The sequence below is a fragment of the Salmo salar genome, chromosome ssa03 (genome assembly GCF_905237065.1).
Source record: "Salmo salar chromosome ssa03, Ssal_v3.1, whole genome shotgun sequence".
Lineage (NCBI taxonomy): Eukaryota > Metazoa > Chordata > Actinopteri > Salmoniformes > Salmonidae > Salmo > Salmo salar.
In genome coordinates, this window is record NC_059444.1 from 9605814 (window position 1) to 9622451 (window position 16638).

General features: G+C 43.5%; 1 protein-coding gene across 1 annotated transcript in view; it reads left to right on the forward strand.

Annotated features, from left to right (window-relative positions):
• LOC106598107 (probable G-protein coupled receptor 158) overlaps positions 1-16638 on the forward strand; it is a 114925-nt gene that overhangs the window by 3279 nt on the left and 95008 nt on the right. Inside the window, exon 2 of the mRNA XM_014189180.2 lies at positions 4697-4802. Within this exon, the coding sequence (XP_014044655.1) occupies positions 4697-4802 (106 nt within the window). The remainder of the gene's footprint in view (positions 1-4696; positions 4803-16638) is intronic.

The following is a 16638-nucleotide window of genomic DNA, read 5'->3' on the forward strand; positions in this document are numbered from 1 at the left end:
ATCGGATTTCAAGCCCAATATACTTTATTTTGTAAAGTTCACTTTGCTCTCTGACACCCGTTTTATGAGGACATTAGTATTAAAAGCCATCAGTGAGATGACCTTTAATTGGCTGCAAAATTAACTGCTTCCACTGGTTTTTAAAGAGCTGGTTCCTGTTCAAAATTTCAGAATGTCCCGAGGGCGCATTAAAACTCATTTGACATTCCCACAAATGGATGTGGCATAGTTGTCTAGTGATTAGCAGCAGCATGACTTTTAGAATAGGCCTGTGGATTCAGTTTCACAACTATAGTTCAGACGTGTCAAAGATCTGAGAGAATCCCTCTGCACGGTCTCTCGCTCTTCCTTTTTAGTAGCGTTTGTAGGCCAAATCTTTGGATGTACATCCCAAGTAATCTATTCATCCCAAGGATTAAATAAACCAAGACACACCAGGTTTTTTTTTTGTAAACCTAATCAAAATGTAAATGATTCCAGTGTGCTTTTGTGGAGGATATGTAGAATGAGAGCATTGGCTTTGAGACCGTTATCATAAACAGTCTGTTAAGCCTATGACACATTGGTTGAGAGATCATCCAGTATAATGGTTGTTTGGTAATGGATTTGTTTGAATTAGACTGGTTACATGAATGTCATCTGTTACTTGCTTGTAACAGATGACGTTCATATTCTGACTATCTCTGAAACTCACTTAGATTATACCTTTGATGATAAAGTGGTAGCAATACATGGTTATAACATCTACCGAAAATACAGAAATGCCAAAGGAGGCGGTGTTGCGGTCTATATTCAGAACCACATTCCTGTAAAGCTTAGAGACGATCTAATGTTAAATACTGTTGAGGTAATATGGCTACAAGTTCATCTGCTTCACCCAAAGCCCATTCTGGTGGGAAGCTGCTATAGACCACCAAGTGCTAACAGTCAGTATCTGAATAATATGTGTGAAATGCTTGATAATGTATGTGATATCAACAGAGAAGTATATTTTCTGGGTGATTTAAATATTGACTGGCTATCATCAAGCTGCCCACTCAGGAAAAAACTTCAAACCGTAACCAGTGCCTGCAACCTGGATCAGGTTGTCAGTCAACCTACCAGGGTAGTTACAAACAGCACAGGAATTAAATCAATGGTTAAATACAATGGTTAAGCTATTACGTTATGGCCGTATGGTTTTGTTTTGAGCTGAGTGACTTCAAAATAAAAGCCTTTCTCCTGCTTGGTGGTTACCCCATGTTTCTGTATCCTCACATTCCCACACACATTTAGTCTCACCTTCCATGCCTCCCTCCTTCCCTTACACACACACACACACATGCACACGCACACACACACGCACACTGAGAGAGATTATTTAGCTTATCAACACTTTCTCTTCTTGCTCCTGGGGAAAGATGGCATGAGCCTCAGCCTTTTCTCTTCATTAGTGTTTGTTTCAGACACATGCAGCTAATGGGTGTTAGGCTCCTCTCGAGAAGCAGGCCTGGGCCTGGGCATTATGAGAGAGGGAGAGAGAGTGGTGGGGAGAGGGGCAGGCAGCATGACAGACAGACAAACTGACTGTGTGAAAGTGGGAGATAGTGTTTGATCATGTAAGAAAGAGTGAAAGGTTGCCAGACACAGAAAACACAGAGATCAGGAGGATTAAAGGCAAACTGAAATACAGAGATCAGGAGGATTAAAGGCAAACTGAAATACAGAGATCAGGAGGATTAAAGGCAAACTGAAATACAGAGATCAGGAGGATTAAAGGCAAACTGAAATACAGAGATCAGGAGGATTAAAGGCAAACTGAAATACAGAGATCAGGAGGATTAAAGGCAAACTGAAATACAGAAATCAGGAGGATTAAAGGCAAACTGAAATACAGAGATCAGGAGGATTAAAGGCAAACTGAAATACAGAGATCAGGAGGATTAAAGGCAAACTGAAATACAGAGATCAGGGGGATTAATGACAAACTGAAAAAAAGGTAAAGAAAGAAAGAGTGAGAAAAGGGAATAGAAAGATGGACACTAACAGACAAGACAGACTGAATAAAGAGAGAGACTGACCTAGGGCCCATGGGTAGATACTAACAGACAGACTGAACAAAGAGAGAGACTGACCTAGGCTCATGGGTAGATACTAACAGACAGACTGAATAAAGAGAGAGACTGACCTGGGGCCCATGGGTGGAGAACACCTGATGTCAGCCAAGGACATAGGCCTACATACTGATACATGGATGCCAGCCATTGCAGTAGCCTAATGCAGGGGTTCCCAAACTTTTTCACTCGGGGCCCCCGTTCCAGCATTGGGGAACATCCCTCGCCCCCCTCCCTACGCGTCACGTCTATTTCTATAGGCACAAGCACTGTTCATGACACAAACTATTCACACCCCATGTTATTGGTGGAGAGAATGTTGCAGGTTTAAAGCTTATTTCCTGCAATTCTACACGTTTTGTCATGGTGGTGCAAAGAAAATGTTGCAGTTTTAAAGCAAATTTTGTTGCAATTCTATACATTTTTTTCATGTGATATTTAAGTGACAAAAAATAAACCAATGCAGTAGTCTAATGAACCAATGCAGTAGCCTAATGAACCAATGCAGTAGCCTAATGAACCAATGTAGTAGTCTAATGAACCAATGTAGTAGTCTAATGAACCAATGCAGTAGTCTAATGAACCAATGCAGTAGCCTAATGAACCAATGTAGTAGTCTAATGAACCAATGCAGTAGCCTAATGAACCAATGTAGTAGCCTAATGAACCAATGCAGTAGCCTAATGAACCAATGTAGTAGCCTAATAAACCAATGTAGTAGTCTAATGAACCAATGCAGTAGTCTAATGAACCAATGCAGTAGTCTAATGAACCAATGCAGTAGTCTAATGAACCAATGCAGTAGTCTAATGAACCAATGTAGTAGTCTAATGAACCAATGTAGTAGTCTAATGAACCAATGCAGTAGCCTAATGAACCAATGCAGTAGCCTAATGAACCAATGTAGTAGTCTAATGAACCAATGTAGTAGTCTAATGAACCAATGCAGTAGTCTAATGAACCAATGTAGTAGCATAATGAACCAATGTAGTAGCCTAATGAACCAATGTAGTGGCCTAATGAACCAATGCAGTAGTCTAATGAACCAATGCAGTAGCCTAATGAACCAATGCAGTAGCCTAATGAACCAATGCAGTAGTCTAATCAACCATGTGTCAGTAGAAATGCACCATGTGTACAAGTGCAGTATACTCTCCCAGAGGTAAACGGCATCAAGCAGCCTTTGGTTACAGTAAACATGATGTTCAGAGCTAGATTCAACATGATTCAATTGGGATATTTAGGCTTGGCTGCTTCTCTCATCAGGGCACATAAGAAAAATGAAATAAAAATTGATTCAACATAGCATGAACATATTAACGTTATACACAGGACATTGTTTTTTGTTGCAATTGACATTAAATTGAAAGAAATGCTCTCATTGACTGGAATTTGATGCTCATACCAGTTTATGCCTGGATAATAGTTCATCTGTAGGAATTGGACCAAAGTGAGACCCTGTTATGATGACCAATAAAGACCAATCAACCTGCACATGTACTCTACTGTATGCTTATTGTTATAGTTGAATGTATGCTTATTTTGACCCTTGGTTATTGTTGTTACTTTTGTCCTGTTGACAATTTTGATTCTCATTTTTATTTATTTTTATATTGTAAATATCCAAAATAAGCTTTGGCAATATGTACGTTGTTACGTCATGCCAATACAGTGAATTGAATTGAATTGAATTGATGAGGTCACAATGGAACCTCTGCCCTTCGTTCATTCTCTATCTGACACTAAAAGAGACGTCTGAGTTGAAGCTAACTGCTCTCTCTGACCTCTCTCTGACCTCTATCTAATCTCTCTCCACCCTCTCTCTCTCTCTCTCTCTCTCTCTCTCTGACTCTCTCCACCCTCTCTCTCTCTGACCTCTCTCTGACCTCTCTCTGACCTCTCTCTCTCTCTGACCTCTCTCTCTCTGACTCTCTCCACCCTCTCTCTCTCTGACCTCTCTCTGACCTCTCTCTGACCTCTCTCTCTCTCTGACCTCTCTCTCTCTGACCTCTCTCCACCCTCTCTCTCTCCTCTCTCTGACCTCTCTCCACCCTCTCTCTCTCTATCTCTGACCTCTCTCTCTCTGACCTCTCTCCACCCCCTCTCTCTCTCTCTCTCTCTCTCTCTCTCTCTCTCTCTCTCTCTCTCTCTCTCTAACCTCTCTCTCTCTGACCTCTCTCCACCCCCCTCTCTCTCTCCCTCTCTCTAACCGCTCTCTCTCTCTCTCTAACCTCTCTCTCTATCTGACCTCTCTCCACCCTCTCTTCTCTCTCTCTCTAACCTCTCTCCACCCTCTCTTCTCTCTCTCTCTAACCTCTCTCTGACCTCTCTCCACCCTCTCTCTCTCTCTCTCTAACCTCTCTCTGACCTCTCTCTAACCTCTCTCTCTCTCTCTCTAACCTCTCTCTCTCTCTCTACCCTCTCTCCACCCTCTCTCTCTCTCTCTCTCGCTCTAATCTCTCTCCACCCACCCTCTCTCTGTCTCTCTGTCTCTCTCACTCTCTCTCACCTCTCTCCACCCCCCACCCACTCTCTCTCTCGCTCTCTGTGTCTCTGTCTCTCGCTCACTCTCACTCTCTCTGTCTCTGTCTCTCCTAATACAGGGGTGTGGTTCGAGTAGACGTCAACCTCCAGGATGTGGACATTGACCAGTGCTCCAGCAGTGGCTGGTTTGCTGGAACTCACCGCTGTAATCTGACCAGCATGGATGTGAGTCTACTTCTCTGATCCTTAAGTTCGTCCATTAATCCATCCAACTTTCCATCCATCCATCCATCCATCCATCCATCCATCCATCCATCCATCCATCCATCCATCCATCCATCCATCCATTCATTCATTCATTCATTCATTCATTCATTCATTCATCCATTCCTCCATCCATCCATTCATCTGTCCATTCATTCCTCCATTTCTCCATCCATCCGTACAAAACAATCATACAGGACATAAAGCCTTTAGTAAGTATGCAGGACATAAAGCCCTTAGTAAGAATGCAGGACATAAAGCCCTTAGTAAGAATGCAGGACATAAAGCCCTTAGTAAGAATGCAGGACATAAAGCCCTTAGTAAGAATGCAGGACATAAAGCCCTTAGTAAGAATGCAGGACATAAAGCCCTTAGTAAGAATGCAGGACATAAAGCCCTTAGTAAGAATGCAGGACATAAAGCCCTTAGTAAGAATGCAGGACATAGCTTATTAGCAAGCAATATGTATGTCCCTCTGAATGTTATTGCTAATGCATATAAAATTGCAGAGTACTTGGCAAGATAAAACACATCCAAGATATGTACTGCTACTGGGAGAATCAAAGGCACGAGAAAAAAAAAAACCCAGTCCTGTTCTTAATAATAATGCTCCCCAAACGGAATCTATTGTCTCGGTGTGAAGTTAACGGATGACATGTGGTTTGTCTCCATGTAGACAGTAAATCACTCTGGTGGAGCAGAGGGCGGGTTTCATCTTTGTTCTTATGTAAAGAATAGCAAGATTATCAGAATTCTGTAGCAGTATTTGCGTTGAATATGGGATGCTGTAAATAATAGACCATTGCTTAAAGGTGCATGTTGTCCACAGCTTAATACGGTGTAACATACTCTGCAAGTGGAACAGGGAGGTTTTAACCAGTGTTTCTAGTGATTGGCACCGGGGGGGATGTCATGTTTGATCACCCTCAAAGTGCAGGCTATCGACTGAACCACCCGTCTTCCGAGTTTTTGATGACTTGAAGTGTGTGTGTGTGTGTGTGTTTGTGTGTGTGTACTGTGTGTCAAATATGTGTTATGTGTAATGTGTTGCAGCTCAATTCAGTGGTGGGGTCGGGCTTGTTGTTCAGGCTTGTTGGTCAGGCTTGTTGTTCAGGCTTGCTGTTCAGGCTTGTTGTTCAGGCTTGCTGTTCAGGCTTGTTGGTCAGGCTTGTTGGTCAGGCTTGTTGTTCAGGCTTGCTGTTCAGGCTTGTTGGTCAGGCTTGTTGGTCAGGCTTGTTGTTCAGGCTTGCTGTTCAGGCTTGTTGTTCAGGCTTGCTGTTCAGGCTTGTTGATCGGGCTTGTTGTTCAGGCTTGCTGTTCAGGCTTGTTGATCGGGCTTGTTGTTCAGGCTTGCTGTTCAGGCTTGTTGTTCAGGCTGCTGTTCAGGCTTGTTGATCGGGCTTGTTGTTCAGGCTTGCTGTTCAGGCATGTTGTTCAGGCTTGCTGTTCAGGCTTGTTGGTCAGGCTTGTTGTTCAGGCTTGTTGATCAGGCTTGTTGTTCAGGCTTGTTGATCAGGCTTGTTGTTCAGGCTTGTGTGCCATAGCCCTGGCTATATGATGTATTATAAATGCAGTGTAATGGATTGCAGCAAGAACACTGAATTATTGACTATACTCGTTGTCTGGGTGCTCCCCCTCCTAGGCTTTTCCCTCTTCTAGGAGTTCTACTGAAGGAACATACCAAGGTTCCATGAATCCCTGTTCTACTGAAGGAACATAGCAAGGTTCCATGTATCCCTGTTCTACTGAAGGAACATACCAAGGTTCCATGAATCCCTGTTCTACTGAAGGAACATACCAAGGTTCCATGAATCCCTGTTCTACTGAAGGAACATACCAAGGTTCCATGAATCCCTGTTCTACTGAAGGAACATACCAAGGTTCCATGTATCCCTGTCCTACTGAAGGAACATACCAAGGTTCCATGTATCCCTGTCCTACTGAAGGAACATACCAAGGTTCCATGTATCCCTGTTCTACTGAAGGAACATACCAAGGTTCCATGTATCCCTGTTCTACTGAAGGAACATACCAAGGTTCCATGTATCCCTGTCCTACTGAAGGAACATACCAAGGTTCCATGTATCCCTGTCCTACTGAAGGAACATACCAAGGTTCCATGTATCCCTGTTCTACTGAAGGAACATACCAAGGTTCCATGTATCCCTGTTCTACTGAAGGAACATACCAAGGTTCCATGTATCCCTGTCCTACTGAAGGAACATACCAAGGTCCCATGTATCCCTGTTCTACTGAAGGAACATACCAAGGTTCCATGTATCCCTGTTCTACTGAAGGAACATACCAAGGTTCCATGTATCCCTGTTCTACTGAAGGAACATACCAAGGTTCCATGTATCCCTGTTCTACTGAAGGAACATACCAAGGTTCCATGTATCCTAGTAACCTGCCAGGATGTGTTATATTGTTAGATTCTCACTTGTTCTGAGAGTTAAGTTGTGTGTGATGTGTGTAATAAAGAGGTGTGTGTGTCAGTGTGAGAGTGTGAGCAATTCTAATCTTTTCATGTCAGATGAGTAGGACAAAAACACTGTAACGGGGGTTGATATTTTCTAAACAACATTTCAGAGCACGTTGGACTTTTGTCCTCCATTGACTTTGGATCTGCTGTGTTATGGCTTAACAGCAACCAGTGAGTGGACGTCATCTCCGATCAGTCTCCTCTCTGTCCCAAGAGCGATGTTAACGATGTTAACTGACAGGAGGTTGAATAAGGGTAGAGGCCACGGGGTCCAAGCACAGAGTAGCCTACTACTCAGCAATAGAATCCAAACATTAACTTAAGCCCATTAGAAAAGCAATTTTATTAACGTAACTATTCATCAACTGCTGAATAAACAAATTAATACTTAAGTAAATAAATCATTCATGCATCAGTATTTCTAATGATACTTTTTGGGGGGTTAATGACATAAATTATAGTTAAATTAATATGATAGTCAAGTTTGGGGGTTGCTTTCATGTTGTTAGTTGGGAGTTGAGTCTTACTGGCTCGTGCACACTGGAGGAGCACTGATGGATTTGACAAGTCATGATGTATCAGCATCCACCATCTGTCCTTGCATATCCCTGTGGTCTCTGATACCCTGTGGTCCCACAAAGCCTTTATTCCCAGATAGCCTGTGGTCCCACATAGCCTGTGGTCCCAGATAGCCTTTGGTCCCACATAGCCTGTGGTCCCAGATAGCCTTTGGTCCCAGATAGCCTGTGGTCCCAGATAGCCTTTGGTCCCAGATAGCCTGTGGTCCCAGATAGCCTTTGGTCCCAGATAGCCTTTGGTCCCAGATAGCCTTTGGTCCCAGATACCCTGTGGTCCCACATAGCCTTTATTCCCAGATAGCCTTTAGTCCAACATAACCTTTAGTCCCAGACACCCTGTGGTCTCACATAGCCTTTAGTCCCAGATACCCTGTGGTCCCACATAGGCTTTAGTCCCACATAGCCTCGTCACAGATTGTTGTAACTTTAATGGGTTACAGAGTTAATGTTTACAGTTAATTCATTGAGCTCTATCTAAAGATATTTTCTTTACAGTTATTTACATGTGTAATTGTATTAGAAGTTGTGTGTTGGAGATTGAGAGAACTACATACATATTTACGTTGAATTGGTTAGTATTGGATTAGGCTATTGACTGCAAGTTCCAGAATGCCTTGCAACAGGAAGTAAAAAGAGAGAGAATGTGTACAAGTGACAAGTGATTGTCCTGACTTTCGCGAGCAACTTTCTTTTACTGTTTTGTAGAATCTAAAGTTGTTAAATGTAACGTGTTGAAGTAGGAAGTAGGAAGTAGGAAGTTTACATACACCTAGGTTGGAGTCATTAAAACTCGTTTTTCAACCACTCCACAAATTTCTTGTTAACAAACTATAGTTTTGAAAAGTCAGTTAGGACATCTACTTTGTGCATGACACAAGTCATGTTTCCAACAATTGTTTACAGACATATTATTTCACTTATAATTCACTGTATCACAATTCCAGTGGGTCAGAAGTTTACATACACTAAGTTGACTGTGCCTTTAAACAACTTGGAAAATTCCAGAAAATGATGTCATGGCTCTAGAAGCTTCTGATAGGTTAATTGACATAATTTAGTCAATTGGAGTTGTACCTGTGGATGTATTTCAAGGCCTTCCTTCAAACGTAATGCCTCTTCGCTTGACATCATGGGAAAATCAAAAGAAATCAGCCAAGAACTCAGAAAAGAATTGTAGACCTCCACAAGTCTGGTTCATCCTTGGGAGCAATTTCCAAATGCCTGAAGGTACCACGCTCATCTGTACAAACAATAGTATGCAAGATTAAACATCATGGGACCACGCAGCTGCCATACCGCTCAGGAAGGAGACGCATTCTGTCTCCTAGAGATGAACGTACTTTGGTGCGAAAAGTGCAAAACAATCCCAGAACAGCAAAGGACCTGGTGAAGATGCTGGAGGAAACAGGTACAAAAATATCTATATCCACAGTAAAACGAGTCCTATATCAACATAACCTGAAAGGTCGCTCAGCAAGAAAGAAGCCACTGCTCCAAAACCCGCCATAAAAAAGCCAGACTACGGTTTGCAACTGCACATGGGGACAAATATTGTACTTTTTGGAGAAATGTCCTCTGGTCTGATGAAACAAAAATATAACTGTTTGGCCATAATGACCATCGTTATGTTTGGAGGAAAAAGGGGGAGGCTTGCAAGCCGAAGAACACCATCCCAACCATAAAGTACGGGGGTGGCAGCATCATGTTGTGGGGGTGCTTTGCTGCAGGAGGGACTGTTGCACTTCACAAAATAGATGGCATCATGATGAAGGAAAATTATGTGGATATATTGAAGCAACATCTCAAGACATCAGTCAGGAAGTTAAAGCTTGGTCGCAAATGGGTCTTCCAAATGGACAATGACCCCAAGCATATTTCCAAAGTTGTGGCAAAATGGCTTAACGACAACAAAGTCAAGGTATTGGAGTGGCCATCACAAAGCCCTGACCTCAATCCCATAGATCATTTGTGGGCAGAACTGAAAATGCGTGTGCGAGCAAGGAGGCCTACAAACCTGACTCAGTTACACCAGCTCTGTCAGGAGGAATGGGCACAAATTCACCCAACTTATTGTGGGAAGCTTGTGACAGCCTACCTGAAACGTTTGACTCAAGTGAAACAATTTAAAGGCAATGCTACCAAATACTAATTGAGTGTATGTAAACTTCTGACCCACTGGGAATGTGATGAAAGAGATAAAAGCTGAAATAAATCATTCTCTCTACTATTATTCTAACATTTCACATTTTTAAAATAAAGTGGTGATCCTAACTGACCTAAGAGAGGGAATTTTTACTCTGATTAAATGTCAGGAATTGTGAAAAACTGAGTTTAAATGTATATGGCTAAGGTGTATGTAAACTTCTGACTTCAACTGTAGTTTTTCTATATTTTGGTGCCGAAACCCGGGAAAAGTATGAGCTGCGACGAAAATCGTAGGGATGAAGCAGCTGAAATGGCTGAGGAGGAACGTCGGCATGAAGCAGAAAGAATGAGATGAAAGCGGGGTACCATTCGAGGTGCCACAACACGGATTTTGAATCAGATTGACGAGGAAATAACCGTCAAATTCGGATACCGATCACTTGAGTACATTGTTGGAATTCCTGTCAGCTAATGAGGACAGTTTGTTTGAACTTGATCATGGAATTGAACAGTTAACACCATTGGATGGATTGGAGGCGGAGATTGCATGCATAGAGGATTACAAATAGTGCGTTATCGTGCTGAAGAGCCGTGCACAACGAGTGATAAATAAAAAACAGGACCTCAATCCACTACCAGCACGGGTGAGTGACGCTAACTCAAACAGATCACAGAGACAATCAGTAAGGCTACCAACGTTGATTATTGAGAAATTCTATGGAGATGTCAGTATGTGGCAGTAGTTTTGGAGCCAGTATGAGACTGCTATTCACAACAACGATTCACTGTGTAATAAAGAGAAGTTTAACTATCTGAAAATGTATCTCACTGGACCAGCTGCAAAGGCAGTAGCAGGACTGATGTTAACAGACAGTAACTATGATGACGCAATCGCTCTGCTCAAGAGCACATTTGGAAGGAAAGATCTTGTGATTAGTGCTCACATGTCAAAGCTGCTGAATCTCAATCATGTGAAGAAATCCTCTGACCTAAATGCATTGAGGCAGCTATATGATGAATGTGAAATTCAGATTAGGAGCTTGGAATCACTGGGTGGAGTGTCAGAAACCTATGGAAGCCTACTATGCCCAATCTTACTGCAGATGATTCCAGAGGACATAGCTCTTGACTATAGATGGATGGAAAGTGTCTGAGATCATCAGTTTCCTACAGAAGGAGGTTCAGAGAAGGGAGAGAGCGCTACAAATGACAAGATCATGCAACCAACAGAAAGAAAGCAAAGCATGGAACAAGTCATGCTCCTCCAATGAAATGAAAACAAAAATACCCAACATGCCATCTGCTGTGGCACTGCACACAGCCAGTCAGAAGGAACAAAAAGGTCTATTCTGTGACAGTGCAGACCACAAATCAGAAAGCTGCACTGACCATAATATTGCTACACGCAAAGAGAAGCTAAACAAAATGGGAAGATGTTTTGTATGTTTAGGACAGAAACACATAGCAAAATTATGTAAAGTCAAAGATGTGTCATGTGCAACGTGTGGAAGCAGACATCACATTGCTGTGTGTACCAGTAAGTGAGGTACAACCCCCCTACTGTTTCTGCAGATGCTGTTGTTACCTCAGTGAAGATGAAACCAGATGGACAGAACACTGTGTTGCTACAAACAGCAAAGGCATGGGTAGAAGGCACATCGGGCAGGAAGATAGCTCGTTGCTTACTAGATGGAGGCAGTCAGAGAAGCTTTGTACATGCAAACCTTGTGAAGGGCTTGAAGCTACCAGTAATCAGAAAAGACTGAAGAAGGATGTGACGTTGTACAGCCGATACAATGAAGTAGTAGAGGACTACTTACAACAGGATATGGCAGAGGACTTGCCCAAGGACAATGCATCAAGCGCAGACAACGTAAAATACTACTTACCTCACCATGCAGTACTCTGAGAAGATAAGGTGGCGACAAAACTGAGAGTGGTGTTTGATGCCTCGTCCCATGAAGATGGCTGTCCATCCCTCAATGACTGTCTACTCACAGGACCAAACCTGAAACCGGATCTGCTCAGCGTTCTGCTAAGGTTCAGACTACATGAGATCGCATTCATGGCAGGTTACTGTACAACTCGCAGCAAACAGCACAGACATCACTGAACCTGTGTTGGAGCTTGAAAGGTACAGCAAACTGAAAAGAGTGTTCAGAGTCACCGCCTGGATAAAGAGATTCATAGCCAATGCTCGTACAAACATAAAGATGCAAGGTGAACTGACTGCTGACGAACTGTTCAATGCAGAAAAGTACTGGATCAAGGTAACACAACAACAGAGTTTCAGACAGGAGATAAAACTACTGAAGGCAGGAAAAGGCCTAAACAATGACTGTAAAATCAGAGAACTGAAACCGTTCTTGGACGAACACGAATTACTCAGTGTAGGAAGAAGACTGCAACAGTCCAACTTCACATTCAGAGAGCAGCACCCATGGGTTCTGCCCAACAAGTACACATACTCAGAAATGCTGATACAATACCACCATGAGAAGGTGATGCATTCTGGAGCAAGAGACACTCTAGTACAAATCAGAGAGCGATACTGGATCTTGTGTGCTAGGCAGCTAGTCAAGAGCACAGTGACAAGATGTATAGTGTGCAAGAGATTCAAGGCAAGGGCCGGACAGCAGGTCACTGCTCCTTTACCAAAAGACAGAATAACTGAATCCCCACCATTTGAAGTCACAGGTGTGGATTTTGCAGGACCACTTTAGCCTTTATTCCCAGATAGCCTTTAGTCCCACATAGCCTTTAGTCCCAGATACCCTGTGGTCCCACATAGCCTTTAGTCCCAGATACCCTGTGGTCCCACATAGCCTTTAGTCCCAGATACCCTGTGGTCTCACATAGCCTTTATTCCCAGATAGCCTGTGGTCCCACATAGCCTTTAGTCCCACATAGCCTTAGTCACATATTGTTGTAACTTTAATGGGTTACAGAGTTAATGTTTACAGATAATTCATTGAGCTCTATCTAAAGATATTTTCTTTACAGTTATTTACATGTGTAATTGTATTAGAAGTTGTGTGTTGGAGATTGAGAGAACTACATACATATTTACGTTGTATTGGTTAGTATTGGATTAGGCTATTGACTGCAAGTTCCAGAATGCCTTCGACAGGAAGTAGGAAAGAGAGAGAACGAGCTAGTGATGTACAAGTGACAAGTGATTATCCTGACTTTCGCTAGCAACTTTCTTTTACTGTTTTGTAGAATCTAAAGTTGTTAAATGTAACGTGAACAAGTAGTATTACTAAAAGAAGCTTTAATTTCAAACCTGATGTCCCGAGTCATTACTTTGAAGATAGTTATTCTATATAGATACCCTTTAGTCCCACATAGCCTTTAGTCCTAGATACCCTGTGTTCCCACACAGCCTTTAGTCTCAGATAGCCTTTAGTCCCAGATAGCCTTTAGTCCCAGATACCCTGTGGTCCCACATAGCCTTTAGTCCCAGATACCCTGTGGTCCCACATAGCCTTTAGTCCCAGGTAGCCTTTAGTCCCAGATACCTTGTGGTCCCACATAGGCTTTAGTCCCAGGTAGCCTTTAGTCCCAGATACCTTGTGGTCCCACATAGGCTTTAGTCCCAGGTAGCCTTTAGTCCCAGATACCTTGTGGTCCCACATAGCCTTTAGTCCCAGGTAGCCTTTAGTCTCAGATACCCTGTGGTCCCAGATAGCCTTTAGTCCCAGGTAGCCTTTAGTCCCAGATACCCTGTGGTCCCACATAGGCTTTAGTCCCAGGTAGCCTTTAGTCTCAGATACCCTGTGGTCCCAGATAGCCTTTAGTCCCAGGTAGCCTTTAGTCCCAGATACCCTGTGGTCCCACATAGGCTTTAGTCCCACATAATCTTTAGTCCCAGATAGCCTTTAGTCCCACATAGCCTTTAGTCCCACATAGCCTTTAGTCCCACATAGCCTTTAGTCACGGATAGCCTTTAGTCCCACATAGCCTTTAGTCCCACATAGCCTTTAGTCCCAGATAGCCTTTAGTCCCACATAATCTTTAGTCCCACATAGCCTTTAGTCCCACATAGCCGTTAGTCCCAGATAGCCTTTAGTCCCACATAGCCTTTAGTCCCACATAGCCTTTAGTCACGGATAGCCTTTAGTCCCACATAGCCTTTAGTCATGGATAGCCTTTAGTCCCACATAGCCTTTAGTCCCACATAGCCTTTAGTCCCAGATAGCCTTTAGTCCCAGATAGCCTTTAGTCCCAGATAGCCTTTAGTCCCACATAGCCTTTAGTCACGGATAGCCTTTAGTCCCACATAGCCTGTGGTCCCACATAGCCTTTAGTCACGGATAGCCTTTAGTCCCACATAGCCTTTAGTCATGGATAGCCTTTAGTCCCACATAGCCTTTAGTCCCACATAGCCTTTAGTCCCACATAGCCTTTAGTCCCAGATAGCCTTTAGTCCCAGATAGCCTTTAGTCCCACATAGCCTTTAGTCACGGATAGCCTTTAGTCCTACATAGCCGTTAGTCCCACATAGCCTTTAGTCCCACATAGCCTTTAGTCCCACATAGCCTTTAGCCCCAGATAGCCTTTAGTCCCACATAGCCTTTAGACCCACATAGCCTTTAGTCCCACATAGCCTTTAGTCCTACATAGCCGTTAGTCCCAGATAGCCTTTAGTCCCACATAGCCTTCAGTCCCAGATAGCCTTTAGTCCCACATAGCCTTTAGTCCCACATAGCCTTTAGTCCCAGATAGCTGGCTGCACAACATCCTGTGGAGATTGACTCTGCTTCTATAAGACTTGATCTATAACCCTTACTAGAGTTGAGATGAGGGACCCACAGCTGCATCACCTTTACCAATTCCCTTGCTCTGTATATTTGGATCGATCGATCAATAAACAAGTAAATCAATCAATTAATCAAATGTAGTTAGTATTTTTAGTAGATAGCTACATGTCACAAAGTGGACATAGAGTATAGACACAAAGTGGACATATGAGGAACATACAGGCATAGCTACACATCACAGTAAATTGGCACCGGCAAACCATTTGTCAAGCACAGACTTTCCCTTTGCGGAGCACTGAAAAAGACCCATATTGTAGCTATTCTGAATGCTCTGCCTCCGCCTCCTTCTCTTTGAAGTACATCGATGAGTCAACACATCGCTTGTCTTCAGTGGGCTGGAATCCATGGTTACGGAGCTCCAGGTGATTGTCATCTCACATCAAGTCAAGTCTTAATCATGCCCGGCGATCTCTTATGAGCTCCTTTTGAAAGAAGGAACAGGCATTATAGTAGCGATCAATATGGAGCCGTATGAATCAGTCAGGTACCTGTAATTATAAGTCACATTAGTGTTTCCCTTGGCACCCTACCACAAGGCCTTGCTGTTGGCACCTTACAACAAGGCCTTGCTGTTGGCACCCTACCACAGGGCTTTGGCTGTTGGCACCCTACCACAGGGCCTTGCTGTTGGCACCCTACCACAGGGCCTTGGTGTTGGCACCCTACAACAGGGCCTTGCTGTTGGCACCCTACCACAGGGCTTTGGCTGTTGGCACCCTACCACAGGGCCTTGCTGTTGGCACCCTACCACAGGGCCTTGCTGTTGGCACCTTACAACAAGGCCTTGCTGTTGGCACCCTACCACAGGGCTTTGGCATTGGCACCCTACCACAAGGCCTTGCTGTTGGCACCTTACAACAAGGCCTTGCTGTTGGCACCCTACCACAGGGCTTTGGCATTGGCACCCTACCACAGGGCCTTGCTGTTGGCACCCTACCACAGGGCCTTGCTGTTGGCACCCTACCACAGGGCCTTGGTGTTGGCACCCTACAACAGGGCCTTGCTGTTGGCACCCTACCACAGGGCCTTGCTGTTGGCACCCTACCACAGGGCCTTGCTGTTGGCACCCTACCACAGGGCCTTGCTGTTGGCACCCTACCACAGGGCCTTGGTGTTGGCACCCTACAACAGGGCCTTGCTGTTGGCACCCTACCACAGGGCCTTGCTGTTGATTTGGGGGTGTTTGTGCTTTAGCTGGAATCACAATCACATAGGTGATATCAATAAGCCTATGTCAAGGCCAAAACCTGAACTGGTTTAAATGTATCTGTTTTAGCTTCCTCCTTCCCTGTCTGCTTCACTTACTTGTTCTATCTTCTCTACTTCCTATTCAGCATCTTAAATTGCCACTCCCTAATCATCTCTACTTATTGACTCATTGTCCTAATTCCCACTCTTTTCTCTATTATCCTAGTGGAAATATGTGCCACATGGTGTAATTATCTGGTTGAAAACTGGCTTTTTGGTTGAGAAGACATTATATAACCAGATTACGACCAATTGGTCTCTGTAACAACCAGGTAAAGATATATTTGTCATGACAAGATCAAGACATAATGGGATTTTTTTATTTTTTTTATTAACAAAAGTCCCTATACAGCCAGTATACAGCCTGGCCTCATGATGTTGTTGCAACCAGTTTTGACCAATAGAATATCATTATCACACCAACATGTTTGTTGAAAAGCTATAGAAAGTTTATGCAGGGCTCATCAAGTCCTCGAAGACTACAAAGACCTCCCCAAGACACCTCCCTTAGAAGACCCCGT